General features: G+C 46.0%; 1 protein-coding gene across 1 annotated transcript in view; it reads right to left on the bottom strand.

The window, feature by feature from the left end:
• The window catches only part of zmat4a (zinc finger, matrin-type 4a), a 123085-nt gene extending 105111 nt beyond the window's left edge, over positions 1 to 17974 (bottom strand). The window contains exon 1 of the mRNA XM_029440649.1: positions 17873 to 17974. Coding sequence (XP_029296509.1) covers positions 17873 to 17974 — 102 coding nt within the window. The remainder of the gene's footprint in view (positions 1 to 17872) is intronic.
• Positions 17975 to 22518: the final 4544 nt, after the last annotated feature.

Raw genomic sequence — 22518 nt, 5'->3', positions numbered from 1 at the left:
GGGGAGCAGAGCTCGGGAGCAGCTCGCGGAGCAGCTCGGGGAACAGCTCGGGGAGCAGCTCGCGGAGCAGCTCGGGGAACAGCTCGGAGCAGCTCGCGGAGCATCTTGCGGAGCAGCTCGGGAGCATCTGCGGAGCAGCTCGCGGAGCAGCTCGGGAACAGCTCGGGGAACAGCTCGCGGAGCAGCTCGGGGAACAGCTCGGGGAACAGCTCGGAGCAGCTCGCGGAGCAGCTCGGGGAACAGCTCGGGGAGCAGCTCGGGGAACAGCTCGGGGAACAGCTCGGAGCAGCTCGCGGAGCAGCTCGGGGAACAGCTCGGGGAGCAGCTCGCGGAGCAGCTGGGGGAACAGCTCGGAGCAGCTCGGGGAACAGCTCGGAGCAGCTCACGGAGCAGCTCGGAGCAGCTCGCGGAGCAGCTCAGGGAACAGCTCGCGGAGCAGCTCGGGGAGCAGCTTGTGGAGGCTGCAGACTTGTCGTCTTGTTGAAACAATGACAGCAAATGTTTGACCAAATGAAAGCCGTGAGAACTCCGGAGTGTGGAGACGCTGACTAAAGGATGCGTTCAGGTTGCTCTGTAAATCTCTGTGTGCTCAGGTTTCAGCTCATCAGCTGATCTGAGGACTGAAACTATAGAAACAGGAATAATGTGTGGGGGGGAGCTAAGCGCTTGACATAATAAGGGCTGACGAAAAATCCATAGTGCATTAACACCACATCAGTGAGCTAATCAGCCCTTAGTACGCCCCCCCCCCCCCCACACACACACACACACACACAATAATACTCCCCCAGCCGTCCCACACCAGACTGGACTGTAACACCACATGGAACTACAAACTGATGTGTTTCTAGTCGGAAATCGTAAACAAAAGCCTCATAAAATATATAAAGTGTGTGTGTGTGTGTGTGTGTGTGTAGGTGAGTGTGTGTGTGTGTGTGTGTGTGTGTGTGTGTGTGTGTGTGTGTGCGTGTGTGTGTGTGTGTGCTCTCATTAAAAGTGACATGTTTGGAGGAAATATTGAATTCAGAAGCAGATTTATTTTGGTGGCTCCTGAAAGACTGTGTGTTTGGAGCGATACGATCTGAACCACAGGAAGCCTCCAGTGCTCATCCTGAGCTACTGTCGGGGGGGTGGGGGGGTGCTTCAAACAAAAAACTTAACCCCACACTGCAGCTCGCTGAGAATGTATGAAGAAGGAATGAATGTGTGTATGTATGACTGTACGAATGAATGTATGAATGAATGAACGCATGAATGTATGAATGAATGAATGCATGAATGCATGAATGTATGAATGAATGTATGAATGAATGACTGTATGTATGTATGAATGTATGAATGTATGAATGAATGACTGTATGAATGAATGACTGTATGAATGAATGAATGCATGAATGTATGAATGAATGAATGTATGAATGAATGACTGTATGTATGTATGTATGAATGTATGAATGAATGAATGAATGTGAAGCAGGGCAGCAGTAGAAACAACGGGCCTCATGCAACAATGTTCTCTGAAATGCTTCTTAAGAGAAACGCTGAGAGAAGTTGGATCAAACATTCTGAACGATGATCATAAACGTTTTATTGTAACGCAGCCTAAACACAATATACTAACGTGCAAATACTCTGACACATGAAAGAAACAAATGTATCCGTAGACGTGGGGGGGCATGAAGAGTCCATGCAGGGACTGGGACCCCGCTGACGCGCTGCAGTCATCAGACAGCTTACAGCATCATCAGGAGGAGAACAGCTGATGGGTTTCCCCTTGTCAACTTCTTCCTCTCCTCTGTGTTCACTGTCTTATTGTATCGCACCATTTAAAACTACATTTAAACCACTTCATCTGCAAAGTCCTGTAAGTTATGCACTGAGAGACGCTGCCACCTGCAGTGGGCTGTCAATCATCTTGGAGTGACAGGTCAAAATGCTGACTGCATGCAAATGTGTGTGTGCGTGTGCGTGTGTGTGTGTAGGTGTGTGTGTGTGTGTGTGTGGTTGTGTGTGTGTGTGTGTGTGCGTTGTGTGTGTGTGTGCGTGTGCGTGTGTGCGTGTGTGTGTGTGCGTGTGTGCGTGTGTGCGTGTGTTTGTGTGTGTAGGTGAGTGTTTGTGTGTGTGTGTGTAGGCGTGTGTGTGTGTGTGTGCGTTTGTGTGTGTGTGTGCGTGTGCGTGTGTGCGTGTGTGTGTGTGCGTGTGTGCGTGTGTTTGTGTGTGTAGGTGAGTGTTTGTGTGTGTGTGTAGGTGAGTGTGTGTGTGTGTGTGTGTGTGTGTGTGTGCGTGTGTGTGTGTGCGTGTGTGCGTGTGTTTGTGTGTGTAGGTGAGTGTTTGTGTGTGTGTGTAGGCGTGTGTGTGTGTGTGTGTGTGTGTGTGTGTGTGTGTGTGTGTGTGTGTGTGTGCGTGTGCTGCTGATCTGCTGATCTGCTGAACTCCATTACGTCTTTAACGTTCCCCTGCAGCTGCTCCTGTGCACAGATCATCTCTGCTCTCACAGATAATCTGCATTCTTAGGATATTTAAAATCATTCATGTTAATTGACTCTTTTGTTCTACAGAGATAACAAAGTAAATATAATTATGTATTTACTTTAACAGTTTTTATTAAACCACTAAAACAAATATAAATGATGCTAACAAGCAAACACTAAGAGGTTATCTGGTTTATTTCATTTGTTCTTGTCGATTTACTAATATTTGTTCATTTTGGTTGAAAAGTCTGTTAATTTCCATGTTTTTGACTTAAATAAAGAGTTTATCCTCAAATGAAAAAACATTGTTGGCACTGATACCTGAGAGATATGTAATACACCATCAGCTCCAACACAAGCAATAACAATCAGAACATAAGCTCCACCAGTCTGTGGTAGAGGAGCCCACAGTGCTGACTGTTGCTGGTGTTAAACAGCTTCGTGATGTCTTCCTCTCGGAGGTTGAACCCTGTCTCTGTCCTGTCTGCACTCAGGCAGCACAGGAAGCATCCTGAGCTCCAGCAGCACAAGCACTGCGGAGCTCAGATCGTGCACAGTGCAGGAGCCTCACACAGCTGACGCGCTGTCATAAAAGTAGGCCATGCAGTCAATCCTCAAACTCCCACTAAACACATGGTATCAACTGCAAACAAAACGCAGAGCGATCGGAGAGGCAGCGTTCTGCAACGTCCCATGTTAGAAAGCACAAACGCAGCGACTGCACCGGCTGCCACATAAAGTGACATCAAGCGGACGTCTGTGTCAGTCGTAGCTTCACATCCCGACATGTCACCTGCAGAGCGACAGAAACACACCGTCGACACACGAGCAGCTGCAGTTAGCTTACACATTCCTAAAGACAACGTTCTGTCAGAAACACGAGTGAAGAGTAAATATATTATGATTCTGTGGGCACCACGTCTCCCCACTAAGCCTGAAGATCTCTCACTCCACTGACAGCTCCTAATGTTATATCTCAGTCCTCCTCCCCAGAGCTTAGAAGGCTCCTGTTCGTCTGTTCGTGGCTTTAAGATGATTTCTCATGAAAGCTGGACTGAAAGAGTGTGTGAGCGCTGCAGGACGAAGGACAAACTGTGAAAGAATTCAATCTAAGTGCGAGTGGAATCTGCATCTCACACTCTTTACATTAGACACGCTTCATCGGCTAATCGCTCGCTGTCAGATGCTTTGCTGTGTTTGAACTCGTTTAATCATCTTTCAAGAGCCGAGGACAGTTTCTGCTCTCTGTGTCTCCACTCACCAGACGGGCAGGCTAACAGCTGATCGCTCAGGACCTCCTCGGTCAGGACCTCAGGTCTCCCACTGAGACCGGCTCATAATTAAAGTGTGTAAACGCCACTGCATTAGAGTGAACTAAATAAAAAGGGCTGAGCACCTCAGCGGTGCAGTTAGTGCTCGCACAAGAAGCTCCGGGCCACTTCTCCTCCTGCCGACATGTCTGGAGGCATTTTAATCTCCTTCTTCTCCAGAGACTCCTGACGAGGTCACGTGTGTCTTCAGTTTAATGAGAAGGACTCTTAAATGGAGACAAAGCATCTGTACGGTTGATTATGTGTTACACTCCGCACTGATCACCCTAAAGGCTCATTGGAACAGCACTTTTCAGCCTCTTCAATTATCACAGGCTCATTTCATGACTGTACATTATTTACTGTCAGCACTAGAAATAGCGAATATTTCCATTCCATTAACTCCGGAGTATGAAAGTGACAGCGGATGATGGATGGCTGCAGTGTGCACATCGCTCCTGCAGAAGCATCTACAGACTGGGCGACCTGCAGGACCCGAGAGGAGACCTCAGCGGGCTAATGGTGCATGATGGGTAATTAGGAAACGGATCTTTGTATCTGACCAACAAGTTCAACAGACTGCACAAACTAAAAACGCAAGAGCTGCAACTTTGCCCTTCAGGAAGTGTCTCCTGTGGAAATATTAAAAACACTTCTGACAGCACGGAATAATGTATATGCAGCATATTCTTTTAAAGCAGGTAGCTCAAATCAAGCAATGTGATTGGTTCATAGCTGTGGTTTAATAACTATATACCACGACTGTGACGCCTTTAAGAAACCTTCTCTTTCTACACAGTCTCTGCCTCCAACAGGGAACAACATCAGAGCTTTCTGGAGGAGTGGATTGAGCAGTGCCCATCTCCAGAACCGCCTGCTGAAAGAAATGCACTAACTCCGCCTCCCGCAGCCCGTCAGCAAGGATCTGAGGTCGACACATGAGAGAAGTGAAAAGTGCAAACTTAACTGTGAAACAAAAAGCCGAGTCTTTCAAAGTCCCCGACTGACGCTGCAGTTTCTCAGTGGTTGCACAATAAACTGCATCATACAAGTGATGAGATAAATACAAAGAGATGCAAAGAGAAATGTGTTAGCTGCTCGTGTTCCTTCCCAGGATTGTGAACTCTATTATTTATTAATACAAACTATTTGAATTGGGATGTGTCTATAACTTGGAATTAGCTCACTCCTCCCTTAATAACCACAACATCCCACGACCTGTGTGAGCTAATACTTAAATATACGCTGGTGTGTGTGTGTGTGTGTGTGTGTGTGTGTGTGTGTGTGTGTGTGCTGAGTGCTCATTAAAAGTGACATGTTGGGAGGAAATGTTTAATTCAGAAGCAGATATATTTTGGTGGCTCCTGAAAGACTGTGTTTGGAGCGATACGATCTGAACCACGGGAAGCCTCCAGTACTCATCCTGAGCTACTGTGCTTCACTAATCCTCTGCTTTAATCAATATTTGTAAAGGTCAAACAGAGCGGGCATGGAAAATGCAGATTAGCTCGTCAATAACTGACACGCTCTCCAAACCAAATGCAGCGAGCCGGCAGCGAGCAGACGCAGCCGAGCGAGCACAGAGACGAGTTTATGAAACATAACTGCAGGAAGGAAATATTACATTTCTTTATCATTTATGAGTCAAAATGTGAGGATATTTCTATTAATATATACAGTATGTGTATATAATGTGATGATATGTGTATATAATGTAATAATATGTGTATATAATGTGATGATATGTGTATATAATGTGAGGCTAAAGACTTTCCTCTTTGATAAAGCTTATAGTTAGGGCTGGCTCAGGCTTGCCTTGGATCAGCCCCTAGTTATGCTGCTATAGGCTTAGACTGCTGGGGGACACCTCCCTGCTCTCTGCCTTCTCTTCCTCTCTCCTCCCCTCCCTCTCTTCTTCTCCCTCTCTATCTGTATGCATTTATGTAAATGTATGTTACTAACTCATCATCCGGGGCATCATCCCCGGAGTGTCTGTGTCTCATGTGGCAGGTTGCCTCTGATAAAGTTTACGTCAGGATCATGAATCGTGGCTGCGCCTGCTGCCCTGGTCCTGCTGGACACCGGGAAGCCTTTTTGACATTTTCCTGGATTCATCCAAACTTTCTCTTTTTCAACACAACATCATTTCTGTCAAATGTTGTATTTGTACTATGTTGTTTATCCTGTACACACGACATCTATTGCACGTCTGTCCGTCCTGGGAGAGGGATCCCTCCTCAGTCTCTCCCTGAGGTTTCTTCCATTGTTCCCCCTTTAATTATGGGGTTTCTTTTAGGAAGTTTTTCCTTGTGGGATGCGAGGGTCTAAGGACAGAGGGTCTAAAAACAGAGGGTCTGAGGACAGAGGGTCTAAGGACAGAGGGTGTAAGGACAGAGAGTCTAAGGACAGAGGGTCTGAGGACAGAGGGTCTAAAAACAGAGGGTCTGAGGACAGAGGGTCTGAGGACAGAGGGTGTAAGGACAGAGAGTCTAAGGACAGAGGGTCTAAGGACAGAGAGTCTAAGGACAGAGGGTCTAAAAACAGAGGGTCTGAGGACAGAGGGTCTGAGGACAGAGGGTGTAAGGACAGAGGGTCTGAGGACAGAGAGTCTAAGGACAGAGGGTCTGAGGACAGAGGGTCTGAGGACAGAGGGTGTAAGGACAGAGGGTCTAAAGACAGAGGGTCTAAGGACAGAGGGTCTGAGGACAGAGGGACTGAGGACAGAGGGTCTAAGGACAGAGGGTCTAAAGACAGAGAGTCTAAGGACAGAGGGTCTAAAGACAGAGAGTCTAAGGACAGAGGGTCTAAGGACAGAGGGTCTGAGGACAGAGGGACTGAGGACAGAGGGTCTAAGGACAGAGGGTCTAAGCACAGAGGGTGTCGTATCCTGTACGATCCTGTATGTCTGTAAACACTGAGACAAATGTATAATTTGTGATATTGGGCTATATAAATACATTTGATTTGATGATATGTGTATATAATGTGAAACTAACAACATCTAAATCAAATGTGAGTATTAAAAACTATAGAGATCATTTGGATATATGAAGTAATCACAGTTTGTATTTCTGCAGAATAAACTCGTAAGACTTTCCTGCACCAGAAATATCTTCCCTTCAAAGGTCGGTTCAGCTGCTCGACCTGATGTACTCACAGCAGCGTTTATGTCTCTTCCAGTAATAACAGCTGATTTGAACCCTTTTAATCCACCACTGCCTTCTCTGCTGCTCATTTCAATATGAAGAAACATAATAAGCAACGTATCCTCACATAACGGTCCGTATGATATCTTTGCAGTCTTTTCAAAATAAACTTCCGTCTTCACAGGAAACAACTCGTGCAGGGTGGGGGGGGTACGATGGGTATTTTCCCCCTTGGCCATCATGTTTAGTCTCTCGCTGGTTTCCCAGTTTGTTATCTGCTATTATATCAAACATTACACTCATGATCTCACTTCATAAAGGAGAAGATATATTGGAGGATTCTCTTTCTTGCAAATACAGAAATATAAGTGCAATAACTAAGTGGTCCACAAGTACACGGGTATTTGGGAAAACGTTTGTCAACAAACATCGTTTAAGATCACTGAGAAATTACGTTTTGTAAATCTCAGGAACTCGTGTAGACGTGGAAACAGAGTGTTTGGCTTCTTTGTGCCGTTATCTGTTCGTGAGGCGTCACAAAGGAAGTGACTGTTCGTGCAACAGCAGCATGAACACATCATGAACTGTGGACGTGGCAATGACCTTGAAACAGGACTTATTACACGCTTACGTGTGTGTGTGTGTGTGTGCGTGTGTGTGTGTGTGTGCGTGCGCATGCGTGCGTGCATGCGTGTGGTGGGATCATGTGGGAGCCTGTTCCTCACAGTAAGAAGCTGATTGAGACCTTTATGGGATTCACAATGTCTGTAATTTGATAAATTCTCTTTTGTTCATTTTCCCATTCAAAGACTGTTTTTACTGCTTCGTGATATCACAACATGATCAATCAGCAGATGCGACTGCAGACATCGCCCTAACTCATTATAACGATGTGCTGTAAGGTTACATTGTACATCTGTTGAACTTAAACCTCTCGACTCCTCCGGCGGGACGACTGCTGAACGCTCAGCTGCACAAACAACACAGAATATAAAACGTTGATAGGCGAACCCATTCCAAGATAATGGAAAGCAATAAGCTCAAACATAAAGTGGACAAAGAGCACAGCAGTTAGAGAAGCACAAGTCAGCCAAACGCTAACATTAGAGCCAGTGCAGCTGAATCCTGCTGATATTGTCACTGCGGCTGCTGCTGAGGAGAATCAGGGTTTATACGTACTAGTGCTGACAAACAGCAGTTGACAGGCATTGTGCCTGGATGTGAGGATTACTCAGGCTGGAGATGAAATGCGTATGAAGCCGTGCTGCAGGCACACAGCGGTCTTACGATCGTTTCGGTTTCATATCGTACAATCGAGGTTACTGGAGATCAGAGGGCGGCGGGAGGAGTTGACATTTTCTTTTCTGTGTCTGGATTGCAAGACTTTATTCTAAGTGTTGTTGTGAGAGAATAAAAAGCTGCTGCACTAATGAATATGTTCATACCAACAATAGATCAAATGACTCAAAGCCACAAAGAATCATCTCACTCTGGAGTTCCCCGCAGCTCCACTCAGCTCTTTAGGATCTTTCAGCATTTCACTGTTTTGGTTCACCAACAGCAACATTTATAAAAAATAAAAGAATCTCTGATAACCGCTAACATTAGACAACACACCTAGAGAACAAAGCTGTGCATCCATTTACATGCTACATGCTACATGCTTCATTTAAGAGTCTTTTCGAAAGCGGGAGAAGTAAAAGCAGCAGTGTGAGGTCAACGTGTATCTCAATGTCAGCGAACGCGTCCTTCACACTGTCAACATGAAGACTGGATCTTGAAGCCTTCTGATCTATCGTCTGATGTTCCCCTGAAACAATAAGAGAGGTATTCTACATACTCTTGCTTTTAAGAACTGCAAGATACTGGAAAATACTTCCTCGACATTGTACCATAGCACATATATCACTATATTACTTCTCTGAGACGTCCATGAGCTTTCACCTCAGTCTACAGAAAAGACTTGTTTGCGATATTTTGGCCTTTTATTAAAGGATTCTGCTGTTTCTACACTTTTTCTGTGCATAAATTGAAAATGCACATAAAAGAAATGTAGATATAAACATTAGTATAGAGCCCCTAAATGCACTAACAACATAAATACTACACACACGGTCGTACTGAATAATTCACAAAACATGCATCGAACATTCAGCTGCTATTAAAGAACTGAGATATAAAACTGCTACCACAGTGCTGGGGGTACATTCAACTGTCTCTGCTGTCTCTACTGTCTCTGCTGTCTCTACGGTCTCTGCTGTCTCTGCTGTCTCTGCTGTCTCTACAGTCTCTACTGTCTCTGCTGTCTCTGCTGTCTCTACAGTCTCTACTGTCTCTGCTGTCTCTGCTGTCTCTACAGTCTCTGCTGTCTCTGCTGTCTCTACAGGCTCTGCTGTCTCTGCTGTCTCTACAGTCTCTGCTGTCTCTACTGTCTCTGCTGTCTCTACTGTCTCTGCTGTCTCTACGGTCTCTGCTGTCTCTGCTGTCTCTGCTGTCTCTACTGTCTCTGCTGTCTCTGCTGTCTCTACAGTCTCTACTGTCTCTGCTGTCTCTGCTGTCTCTACAGTCTCTGCTGTCTCTGCTGTCTCTACAGTCTCTGCTGTCTCTGCTGTCTCTACAGTCTCTGCTGTCTCTGCTGTCTCTGCTGTCTCTGCTGTCTCTACAGTCCTCTACTGTCTCTGCTGTCTCTGCTGTCTCTACTGTCTCTACAGTCTCTGCTGTCTCTGCTGTCTCTACTGTCTCTACGGTCTCTACTGTCTCTACTGTCTCTGCTGTCTCTGCTGTCTCTGCTGTCTCTACTGTCTCTGCTGTCTCTGCTGTCTCTACAGTCTCTACTGTCCTCTGCTGTCTCTGCTGTCTCTACAGTCTCTGCTGTCTCTGCTGTCTCTACAGTCTCTGCTGTCTCTGCTGTCTCTGCTGTCTCTGCTGTCTCTGCTGTCTCTACAGTCTCTGCTGTCTCTGCTGTCTCTGCTGTCTCTGCTGTCTCTGCTGGCTCTACTTCTCTACTGTCTCTACTGTCTCTACTGTCTACGTCTCGGCTGTCTCTACTGTCTCTGCTGTCTCTGCTGTCTCTACTGTCTCTGCTGTCTCTGCTGTCCTCTGCTGTCTCTGCTGTCTCTGCTGTCTCTGCTGTCTCTACAGTCTCTACTGTCTCTGCTGTCTCTGCTGTCTCTGCTGTCTCTACTGTCTCTACAGTCTCTACTGTCTCTACTGTCTCTACTGTCTCTACTGTCTCTACTGTCTCTGCTGTCTCTACTGTCTCTGCTGTCTCTACGTTCTCTGCTGTCTCTACGGTCTCTGCTGTCCTCTACAGTCTCTACTGTCTCTACTGTCTCTAGCAGTCTCTACTGTCTCTACTGTCTCTGCTGTCTCTGCTGTCTCTGCTGTCTCTGCTGTCTCTGACTGTCTCTACTGTCTCTGACTGTCTCTGCTGTCTCTACTGTCTCTACGTCTCTTATGTCTCTGCTGTCTCGGCTGCTCTACAGTCTCTACTGTCTCTGCTGTCTCTGCTGTCTCTACAGTCTCTGCTGTCTCTGCTGTCTCTACTGTATCTACAGTCTCTGCTGTCTCTGCTGTCTCTGCTGTCTCTGCTGTCTCTGCTGTCTCTGCTGTCTCTGCTGTCTCTACTGTCTCTGCTGCTTCTCTACTGTCTCTGCTGTCTCTACTGTCTCTACTGTCTCTGCTGTCTCTGCTGTCTCTACTGTCTCTGCTGTCTCTGCTGTCTCTACTGTCTCTGCTGTCTCTGCTGTCTCTGCTGTCTCTACTGTCTCTTGCTGTCTCTGCTGTCTCTACTTGTCCCTCTCTGTCTCTACTGGATCTACAGTCTCTACTGTCTCTGCTGTCTCTACTGTCTCTACTGTCCTCTGCTGTCTCTGCTGTCTCTACTGTCTCTGCTGTCTCTGCTGTCTCTGCTGTCTCTACTGTCTCTGCTGGTCTCTAGCGGTCCTCTGCTGTCTCTAGCTGTCTCTACTGTCTCTACTGTCTCTCCTGTCATCTGCTGTCTCTACTGTCTCTACGTCTCTACTGTCCTCTGTCTCTGCTGTCTCTACTGTCTCTACTGTCTCTGCTGGTCTCTGCTGTCTCTACTGTCTCTACTGTCTCTGCTGCTCTACTGTCTCTACTGTCCTCTACTGTCTCTAGCTGTCTCTACTGTCTCTGCTGTCTCTAGCTGTCTCTACGGTCTCTACTGTCTCTGCTGTCTATACGTCTCTACTGTCTCTGCTGTCTCTGCTGTCCTACTGGTCTCTACTGTCCTCTACTGTCTATATCGTCTCTACTGTCCTGCGGTCTCATGCTGCTCTACTGTCTCTGCTGTCTCTACTGCTTCCTCTACTGTCTCTACTGTCTCTAATGTCTCTGCTGTCTATATCGTCTCTACTGTCTCTGCTGTCTCTGCTGTCTCTACTGTCTCTGCTGTCTCTACTGTCTCTACTGTCTCTACTGTCTCTACTGTCTATATCGTCTCTGCTGTCTCTGCTGTCTCTGCTGTCTCTGCTGTCTCTGCTGTCTCTACGGTCTCTACTGTCTCTGCTGTCTATATCGTCTCTACTGTCCTCTGCTGTCTCTACTGTCTCTGCTGTCTCTGCTGTCTCTACGGTCTCTACTGTCTCTGCTGTCTCTACTGTCTCTACTGTCTCTGCTGTCTCTGCTGTCTCTATCGTCTCTACTGTCTCTGCTGTCTCTGCTGTCTCTACTGTCTCTACTGTCTCTACTGTCTCTGCTGTCTCTACTGTCTCTACTGTCTCTACTGTCTCTGCTGTCTCTATCGTCTCTACTGTCTCTGCTGTCTCTGCTGTCTCTACTGTCTCTACTGTCTCTACTGTCTCTGCTGTCTCTGCTGTCTCTATCTGTCTCTACTGTCTCTGCTGTCTCTACTGTCTCTGCTGTCTCTAGCTGTCTCTACTGTCTCTAGCTGTCTCTGCTGTCTCTACTGTCTCTACTGTCTCTACTGTCTCTAGCTGTCTCTACTGTCTCTGCTGTCTCTTGCTGTCTCTACTGTCTCTACTGTCTCTGCTGTCTCTACGTCTCTGCTGTCTCTGCTGTCTCTGCTGTCTCTACTGTCTCTACTGTCTCTGCTGTCTCTACTGTCTCTACTGTCTCTGCTGTCTATAGCTGTCTCTACTGTCTCTACTGTCTCTGCTGTCTCTGCTGTCTCTACTGTCCTCTACTGTCTCTACTGTCTCTGCTGTCTCTACGTCTCTACTGTCTCTGCTGTCTCTAGCTGTCTCTACTGTCTCTGCTGTCTCTGCTGTCTCTACTGTCTCTTGCTGTCTCTACTGTCTCTGCTGTCTCTACTGTCTCTGCTGTCCTCTAGCTGTCTCTACTGTCTCTGCTGTCTCTACTGTCTCTACTGTCTCTGCTGTCTCTACTGTCTCTGCTGTCTCTACTGTCTCTACTGTCTCTGCTGTCTCTGCTGTCTCTGCTGTCTCTACTGTCTCTGCTGTCTCTGCTGTCTCTGCTGTCTCTGCTGTCTCTACTGTCTCTGCTGTCTCTACTGTCTCTACTGTCTCTGCTGTCTCTGCTGTCTCTACTGTCTCTACTGTCTCTGCTGTCTCTGCTGTCTCTACTGTCTCTACAGTCTCTACTGTCTCTGCTGTCTCTGCTGTCTCTACTGTCTCTGCTGTCTCTACTGTCTCTACAGTCTCTACTGTCTCTGCTGTCTCTGCTGTCTCTACTGTCTCTGCTGTCTCTACTGTCTCTACAGTCTCTACTGTCTCTGCTGTCTCTGCTGTCTCTACTGTCTCTGCTGTCTCTACTGTCTCTGCTGTCTCTACTGTCTCTGCTGTCTCTACTGTCTCTACTGTCTCTACTGTCTCTACTGTCTCTGCTGTCTCTACTGTCTCTGCTGTCTCTGCTGTCTCTACTGTCTCTGCTGTCTCTACTGTCTCTGCTGTCTCTGCTGTCTCTGCTGTCTCTACTGTCTCTGCTGTGTCCGGCTGTCTCTACTGTCTCTGCTGTCTCTGCTGTCTCTACTGTCTCTGCTGTCTCTGCTGTCTCTGCTGTCTCTACTGTCTCTACTGTCTCTGCTGTGTCGGCTGTCTCTACTGTCTCTGCTGTCTCTGCTGTCTCTACCTGTCTCTGCTGTCTCTACTGTCTCTACTGTCTCTGCTGTCTCTACTGTCTCTACTAGTCTCTACTGTCTCTGCTGTCTCTACTGTCTCTACTGTCTCTACTGTCTCTGCTGTCTCTACTGTCTCTACTGTCTCTACTGTCTCTGCTGTCTCTACTGTCTCTACAGTCTCTACTGTCTCTGCTGTCTCTACTGTCTCTGCTGTCTCTACTGTCTCTACTGTCTCTACTGTCTCTACTGTCTCTACTGTCTCTGCTGTCTCTACTGTCTCTACTGTCTCTGCTGTCTCTACTGTCTCTACTGTCTCTGCTGTCTCTACTGTCTCTACTGTCTCTGCTGTCTCTACTGTCTCTGCTGTCTCTGCTGTCTCTACTGTCTCTGCTGTCTCTACTGTCTCTGCTGTCTCTGCTGTCTCTACTGTCTCTGCTGTCCTCTACTGTCTCTGCTGTCTCTGCTGTCTCTGCTATCTCTGCTGTCTCTACTGTCTCTGCTGTCTCTGCTGTCTCTACTGTCTCTGCTGTCTCTGCTGTCTCTGCTGTCTCTACTGTCTCTACTGTCTCTGCTGTGTCGGCTGTCTCTACTGTCTCTACTGTCTCTGCTGTGTCGGCTGTCTCTACTGTCTCTACTGTCTCTGCTATGTCCGGCTGTCTCTACTGTCTCTACTGTCTCTGCTGTCTCTGCTGTCTCTACTGTCTCTGCTGTCTCTGCTGTCCTCTACTGTCTCTGCTGTCTCTACTGTCTCTACTGTCTCTGCTGTCTCTACTGTCTCTACTGTCTCTGCTGTCTCTACTGTCTCTACTGTCTCTGCTGTCTCTACTGTCTCTGCTGTCTCTGCTGTCTCTGCTGTCTCTACTGTCTCTGCTGTCTCTGCTGTCTCTGCTGTCTCTACTGTCTCTGCTGTCTCTGCTGTCTCTACTGTCTCAGCTGTCTCTACTGTCTCTGCTGTCTCTGCTGTCTCTACTGTCTCTTACTGTCTCTACTGTCTCTGCTGTCTCTGCTGTCTCTACTGTCTCTGCTGTCTCTACTGTCTCTGCTGTCTCTGCTGTCTCTACTGTCTCTACTGTCTCTACTGTCTCTGCTGTCTCTGCTGTCTCTACTGTCTCTGCTGTCTCTACTGTCTCTGCTGTCTCTACTGTCTCTGCTGTCTCTGCTGTCTCTACTGTCTCTGCTGTCTCTACTGTCTCTGCTGTCTCTACTGTCTCTGCTGTCTCTGCTGTCTCTACTGTCTCTGCTGTCTCTGCTGTCTCTGCTGTCTCTGCTGTCTCTACTGTCTCTGCTGTCTCTGCTGTCTCTGCTGTCTCTACTGTCTCTGCTGTCTCTGCTGTCTCTGCTGTCTCTGCTGTCTCTGCTGTCTCTACTGTCTCTGCTGTCTCTACTGTCTCTGCTGTCTCTGCTGTCTCTACTGTCTCTGCTGTCTCTGCTGTCTCTACTGTCTCTGCTGTCTCTGCTGTCTCTGCTGTCTCTACTGTCTCTGCTGTCTCTACTGTCTCTGCTGTCTCTGCTGTCTCTACTGTCTCTGCTGTCTCTGCTGTCTCTACTGTCTCTACTGTCTCTACTGTCTCTACAGTCTCTACTGTCTCTACTGTCTCTACTGTCTCTACTGTCTCTACTGTCTCTACATGTCTCTACTGTCTCTACTGTCTCTACAGTCTCTACTGTCTCTGCTGTCTCTACTGTCTCTACTGTCTCTACTGTCTCTGCTGTCTCTGCTGTCTCTACTGTCTCTGCTGTCTCTACTGTCTCTGCTGTCTCTGCTGTCTCTACTGTCTCTGCTGTCTCTACTGTCTCTGCTGTCTCTACTGTCTCTACTGTCTCTGCTGTCTCTACAGTCTCTACTGTCTCTACTGTCTCTACTGTCTCTACTGTCTCTGCTGTCTCTACTGTCTCTGCTGTCTCTGCTGTCTCTACTGTCTCTACTGTCTCTACTGTCTCTGCTGTCTCTGCTGTCTCTGCTGTCTCTACTGTCTCTGCTGTCTCTACTGTCTCTACTGTCTCTACTGTCTCTACTGTCTCTACAGTCTCTACTGTCTCTGCTGTCTCTACTGTCTCTGCTGTCTCTACTGTCTCTGCTGTCTCTGCTGTCTCTACTGTCTCTACTGTCTCTGCTGTCTCTGCTGTCTCTACTGTGTCGGCTGTCTCTACTGTCTCTGTGAAGGAACAGGAAGATTTAAAAGAAGCTCTCCTGCACACATCCAGTACACGTGCAAAAGGAGACAAATGCATAAATTAAAATGAGCCACTTCAGAGTTTGAACTGTGAAGCACAGACGGCTCTGATCTGCAGAACAGCGCTGCCTCTGATCTGCTGCTGGTTTAAAGATCAATTACATCTCCGGTCTGTCACCAAGCTTTAACTACGCAGTTTAAAACTCCATTACAAGCACTGTACGGAAACTCAAAGGGACACTGAGTTGATCAGAGTTCAGCGTGTTAGTGGGAGTCGAGATGATGGGGAGGGGGGGTCTGAAGCCTTTGATTTAACAAACCAATAAATACACGATTACCTTTCATCATCCTCAGGGCTCCGGCGGCCATCTTGTACCTTCACACATTCAAACAGGTTTTAATAACAACACATCACGCTCACCCTTTCACTAACTGAGGTAATGCTAGCTCCATTAGCTCAAATGTATTTATACAGACTGCACATGTGACCTCCTCTGTCCTGAGACCTTCGCACCGCACAACTTCCCAGAATAAACTCCACGTTTAAAGGGGGTGTTGTAAACCTCAGAGAGACTGAGGAGGATCCTCAGGACACTGTGATACATGACGTGTGTACAGGACAAACAACATAGTAAAAATACAACATCAATGTTAAATAATAAATATTAATGTGGGCGTCAGGCAGAACCACCAGGGAGGGTTGACAACTCCCCCCCTCCCCGGGCGCTGAGAACATCTGCCCACAGCTCCTAATACAAGGATGGGTCACATGCAGTCTACGTTTCACTGTGTGTGTTGAGTACATGTGTGTGTTGAGTACATGTGTGTGTGTTGAGTACATGTGTGTGTGTTGTGTACATGTGTGTGTTGAGTACATGTGTGTGTTGAGTACATGTGTGTGTGTTGAGTACATGTGTGTGTTGAGTACATGTGTGTGTGTTGAGTACATGTGTGTGTGTTGAGTACATGTGTGTGTTGAGTACATGTGTGTGTGTTGTGTACATGTGTAGATCCTCCATTTCCTGCTGCAGTTCACACAGAAGCTCTCTGAGGCTTGCGTCCTCCAGGGACGGAGTTATCATCTTGACTTCAGCTCCTGCTGTGCTGAGCCGGTGCTTCATGGAGCGGATTGACAGAACGTTTAGTCGGCAAATATCAACACCGTGCATATTCTACATCCACATTCAGCTGATTGAAACGGTGCACACCTCACTGTGGATGTATCACAAGCAGCTCCCTGTTTAATCTATCGGAGCGTCCAGCAAGCTCATCATGTATATTACAGTCTCAATATTCAGTTCTGTTGTCACAACTCCAGAGAGATGTTCCAGCACATGCAAATCAAACTGAAAGGTCGGTGTGCAGAAGCACCTCCTCCCTCTGAAGGAGAAGTAAAGTTTCTTTTATTCCAATCTGTTTTTCTGTTCATGTCGTCACCATGACCCAAACATGTCACCAAGCATTAGACCCTAACTGTGCTAAAAGACAATCCAAACACGGCCCGTCTGCACGAGGCAGCGGGCCAAGTGCTGCATTCAGCTTTCACCACACAATAACAAAATTAATATTTGATTCGGATTGGTGCAGCCACTTCCTGTCTCCTGCAACGCCCTGAAGAACAAAGCAGTTCTCCTGTTTCCCGTGGACAGTTAGGACGACTTTAAATAGAACTCCACAGCAGCTCGGTGAGCACATCGCCCTGCAGGAGAAACAGCTCGACTTGTTAAGAGAAGCAGAAGAAAGGCTGACTCCAACACTAAGTAACGCAAAGTTTGAACAAAGTGGAAGAGAAGGAATGAGGTCCCTCTCAGCAGCAGCCTGTTCTCTACCAGAACAACAATAGAGAATCAATAGAGATGCTAAAGGGACTCAAGGTCGTAGTCTAATACTTGAGAGTGGGCCACAGTGTTCATGTGAGTGCTTTCAACTCCTGTTACTGCAGATGTCCGGCCGGACTCAGCGGCCTCGTCACTCAATGTGGCAGTGAGTGAGAGGCAGCATCTGCAGAGAGAGGAAGGGCTACCTGCACCTCCACCAAGCGCTTCACTCATGCTGTCCTTGAGGACGCTGATCAGGGTCACTGCTGTGGGGTTTGTGCCTCACGCCACATCAGACAGTTCATGCACACCTTCTAGAAGGAATGTTTGCTTTGTACAAAGTCAGGGACCGTTCATATGGAATGATTATACAGTTGGGTTTGTTGAATAAGCTCTTTCAAGGTGCAGACTGAATGATTCCTGTGTAAACATGATCACAATGCATTTCATTACTTCTGCTTGCACACTGCTGGATTAGCGGTCGTGTTTGCAGCCTGTATTTTCCTGAATATTCATCACGACAGAGAAATGAACGCATTGTTCCCCACAGTGTTTACTGTAATATGAAATATGGTTTATTACTGTTGAAGGGTTTACAGTAATATCTGTGCTTTAGAAATGATGTATGTAACCCACTTAAATATATATTTAACCTTAAATGAGTTTAATGTCTGCTGCCGTTATTCCTTCCTTTCCATTGGAGCTCTCTGCTGAGGTTTGGGGGAAAGAAGAGTGTAAACTCAGGTGTGCTGTGTGTCAGCTGCAGGGCTCAGGTGTATAGTTCAGCCACGGGTCTCCGGGGGGGGGGGGGGGGGCCGAAACAGCACGACCCTAAAACCTTCATTAATGGCAGAAGAGTGTCGTGTATCAGTCATGTGAGGTAATGTCTTCACCTCATAATGGGCAACCCTCTGGGAGTCGGAGATGAGCTGCGCGCTGCACACTTTGCAGTAGCTGTCTGTGAAAAGCCCTTGGTCCACTTCTGTTGACTTCATCTGCAAGACACAAACGCAGACACGGTTACTGACCTGGACACACAACACTGGATAAAAATAGAAAATGACCTGAAATCTTTGTAAACAAATGTCAAGACGTTTCAGAAACATGAGATGTTTGATCTTTTATATTTTATTAAAACTGCAAGCGTGACCTCAATAATAAATAAGTGCTGAAAAGGAAATTGGTATTAAAATAATGTCCACTTTATTTACTTTACATATCCAAAGAAAAAGGAAATGATATATATATATATATATATATATATATATATATATATATATATATATATTTAATGTGGACATTATTTACTATATATATATATATATGAAATAATGTCCACATTATTTATTGTATATATATCTTTTGTTTGTTTGTCTTTATCTTCAGGGCGAAGACAAACCAACCATGATGTAACAGAACAAGTAAACAACAATCTCATTTTGTTCTCGCATCACTTCAATATTTCATTACCTGAAGCATCTGAGTTAGTGACAGATGTTGAGCCACTTCTGCAAGCAATGAGCCAGAAACACCATTTCATATCAAACATCTCACTAAAACGTGACGCCGTGAAGACAAAATGATATTTTAGGAAGATAAATAAATAACATTTACAGACGACGCTCAGAGAGTTTTTCTTGGATATTCATTCAAACATTTGACGGAACTTGTTTGTTGGTGAAAGATTCAGAGATACGGCAGCTGAAAGCTTTTATTTCCTTTTCCACGGACACAGCTGAGCCGTCTCTGTTTTCTATTACTAATTCAACCCGGTTTCCATTAAGGGCTCACATTTCATATTTGGAGGCAGTCAGGCTCAACTCATCCTCATTTACACACACACGTCTTCATTAGAGGCGACGGGACAGATGAGAGTGGAGGCCATGTGGGTATGAAAGCACACTCTCTGCAACTTGTGTGAATTCTTCACTTCAGAATGGTGACAGAATGATAAATCTTTTTTCTGTTTCGCATACAAACTATGCTTTTTAAATGTTTTCCAGAACAAATGTGAACAAATCTTCACAAACACTTCAGAAATATCAACTGGGCTCCAAAAATGGCAGATCTTCTTAAAGTGACAGTGATTTTTGACATTTGCTGTCGTTCTTGCCGTTGATTAATATATAGATATAGATATAGATATAGAGATATATCATATATGTTTTCCGCCCAATAGCAATGATCAATTCTCTTTAAAAGGTCTGAAGTACTGTTAAAATAATCTAATGAACAATGTCTTATTTATTAAATTTGCAATGTATGACCTATGTAGCCTGAGTATGACCCATGCTATATGTGCATCATTTGACATGACTGACATGGACTCCACACTCTAATGAAGTTAAGGGAACCCTTTAATGATCATGAGGAAGTGACCTTCACATCTGTTTTAGATTATGTTGGTGTCATGATCTTATGTGCTTCAATGTATGCTTGGGAGACGAGGTGTGTGTTCATTAAGAACTCAAATATAAGGTTTAGATTCTCTTCATGAGTTGGGACACTACGCGGTTGTGCATGGAGGCAGGTAGTGTTCTCATCATTATTGTTTGTTGTACAACAAAATAATAATTAATCAACTATATCTGTGTCTGAGCTTTATTGATTCCTCTCTGTTTCATACCACAATGTTGTGAGGGATAAATGTCCACGACAGTACAACCAGTAAAGGGTTAATTGCACGCACTAGAAGACTAACTGTCCAGAGATTTGGGCGTCAGCTGATGCGCAGACCTCCTTTAAATGAAGAATGGGTTGTGGAGCAAACACATAATGAACATTCAATCTCACCTAATTCATATTTTCATACAGTGGGTGGAATAACTATGTGAACGGATTCAAACCAGCAGAGAATTATTACCAACTCTGCAGTTTCCCCTCAGCTCTATGGAGCATTTTAGCCTCTTTCAGCTCATTGTTTTGGTTGTAGGCCCTGCAACGTGTGATCATGGTTCTCCGTTGTTCGCAGCAGGCAGAACTTTTTTCCAGTCTGATAAACTCAGTGCACACTTCCTGCTCCGCTCCGAACGGCAGTCAGACAAAGTTAGTGACTCACTGGTGAACATAGAGGAGCGTTTAGCAGAAGAAGAGCCAAAGCCCCCGTCTTCATGACTAATACATCAATGTTGTGTTTACAGTGTGTTCATCAATTATTACTGCTTTAAATGAGGCTTTTGTATCTGGTGATATGTCGAATATTCAATGGCCACCGTGTCCCGAGATGACCTCAAACGTATCTTTGGCCTTTGCTATTACTGGCCATCACAACAGGACGACCTTCAAGCTGCTTTCATTCCATCTTCAGCCTTTAGCGTCCCTGTAACCTTGGCAGTGAGTTATAGCGGCGTGTCCTCTGCTCTCTGATACCCTGGAGCCCAGAGGCCACGGCCAGACTGACTGGACAAGGATAAAACATGTCAGGGGCCAATGTGTCTGCAGACAGAAGGCAAGTGAAGCAGAGAAATATGAATAAATCAGAGGTGCCGCGCTCCCTTTCAGTCTCGTAATCAGTTGAGAGCAGAGCTGTATCCTGTTCAGATTCTACAGGACAAACAACATAAATGAGAGGCTTTCAGAGCTCTATCAGCCTGTGCCAGTGTTGGGCCCACTGCCTGTTCTAGCAGGGGTACACAGATGCTGGTAATGAATGATTAATCGCCCTAAATTCTGTTAAGAAACAGAAACATCCGCAGCAGCAGCAGCCTGGGAGAAGGAAACAACTCTTCCTAAAATCTTAACTTTTATTCCCGCAGCTAGAGGAAGTTAACTTTGTTAACGTTGCATCTTCACCTCAGCTTGAGACTGAATTGTCTTGATCCTGCAGCGTGAAATCAACCTAAAAAAAATGAACAGTTTGTACTAATCGATTCCATTTTGATACCATGTTAAAAAACAAAACAATAACTTTATGTACTTCAACATCACTCCTTTATGACTTCAAACTGGTTTCTGTTAGGAAGTTAAACAGTTGTTTTATATTGCTGTGAAAACATCTGGATGTATTCATGTTTCTCACAAAAAACTACATTTTACAACATTACATTTGAACACATCATGATAATGTTCGACCAATGCTAATTTTTACTGAATAAAACTTGAACGCATCTCTAAGAGTCTCAATCGTCAAGATGTGACCTATGACCTTTTTTCTACATGTAAAGTAGTCAGTGGAGTTAATGTTGTTGCTTCTTCAGTTCTGGACAGATCAGTACGGCTTGTTAATAGTTCTCTCAGTCCTGATAACACTGTATTTACCAAACTCCTTCCTGAACAAGCATCACAGGGCAAGAAACGCGAGTTCAGACCAGACAAGCTAGCAGTTTAGATGAGTGTGAGGCTGCGTTTCCACCTCATGGTACAGCTCCAGTTTTGTGCAGGATGTGCCGTGCTAGTGATGATTCTCTCCGACCAATCAGGGCCCTGCAGAGTTTCACCTTTTAGTGTCGCCTCAGCTCACTTGGATCCTCGGCTGAGGTGGAACTAAAAGAAGTACCAGCTACTCTCCACAACTCAAACTGAAACCTAAAGAGACCCACCTCCTCTCAACAAAGTGAAAGGTGATGCACAACATACAGACAGAGACGGAGGAGCTACGTGCAGTACGACTGACTGATGATCTTCTTTAAACAGTATCCTGTTGCTGTGACAGGGACTAATGAGAAAACATGCAGAATTATCTTTAACCCTTTACTCGACAGCATCAGTTTCTGCTCGTCCCAGAGTTTGTGCATCACTCAGCAGCACAGGAAGTCGTGCTGTGTGTGAAGTACAGCTCTCCAAAGAGCCACCGCTGCTCACTAAATTAACACGTCCTTCTGCTTGCCGATCAATTCATTAAGCTAATGGCTGTTACTGTCAGATGCACCCCTGTAATTGCAAGAGGTTGACTCTTTTCTAAATGACATGCTCAGAAAATATTAATTTTCACCCAGTGTAATTAAATAAGGGAAGGCATCACATTGCAAACCAACAGGGTTCACAATTCAATCAAAGTGATCAGTGCAGCACACAGTTTGTTACAGATGTGGTGCTGCCCGTCGGTGCTGCCCGTCGGTGCTGCCCGTCGGTGCCTGAGGGACAGAGAGTCCTACAAGGAACGATGCAGAGGGCCTCACATTGACCATCAAATTAGCACCAAGCCATCTTCTCACACCTCGTCCACACTGTTTACCATCGCTGTTCGACTTTGACGAGCCGCCGGCAAATCATCCGAGGGACGCCTGAGGCTGGGGGAGGGGGTGACAGAGAGGGCGAATGAAACAGTGGGAGGGAACGACAGCACAGATGAAAGGGAGGTCACAGCAGCGAGTGCCCAGAAGCTATAAAAGGTCAGTTGTAATTCATTAGGGAGAGTGTTAATCTGGTAAACTGGTCGCACGCCTGCGTAGATGAACTGCACTCATACTGGCTGACTTCCATCACGTCCCCCCCCCTTTGACTGAGGACGGGTCACCAGCTCCTCTCAGGACTTTGATACCAATTGGCAAAGGAACACATATTTTTAACTGGGATCCTATTTTCACCTTCATCACAAGAA

This window comes from Cottoperca gobio, chromosome 9, assembly GCF_900634415.1.
Source record: "Cottoperca gobio chromosome 9, fCotGob3.1, whole genome shotgun sequence".
Taxonomy (NCBI): Eukaryota; Metazoa; Chordata; class Actinopteri; order Perciformes; family Bovichtidae; genus Cottoperca; species Cottoperca gobio.
Note: the sequence above shows the minus strand (reverse complement) of the source record. Positions and strands in the feature narration are given on the sequence as shown.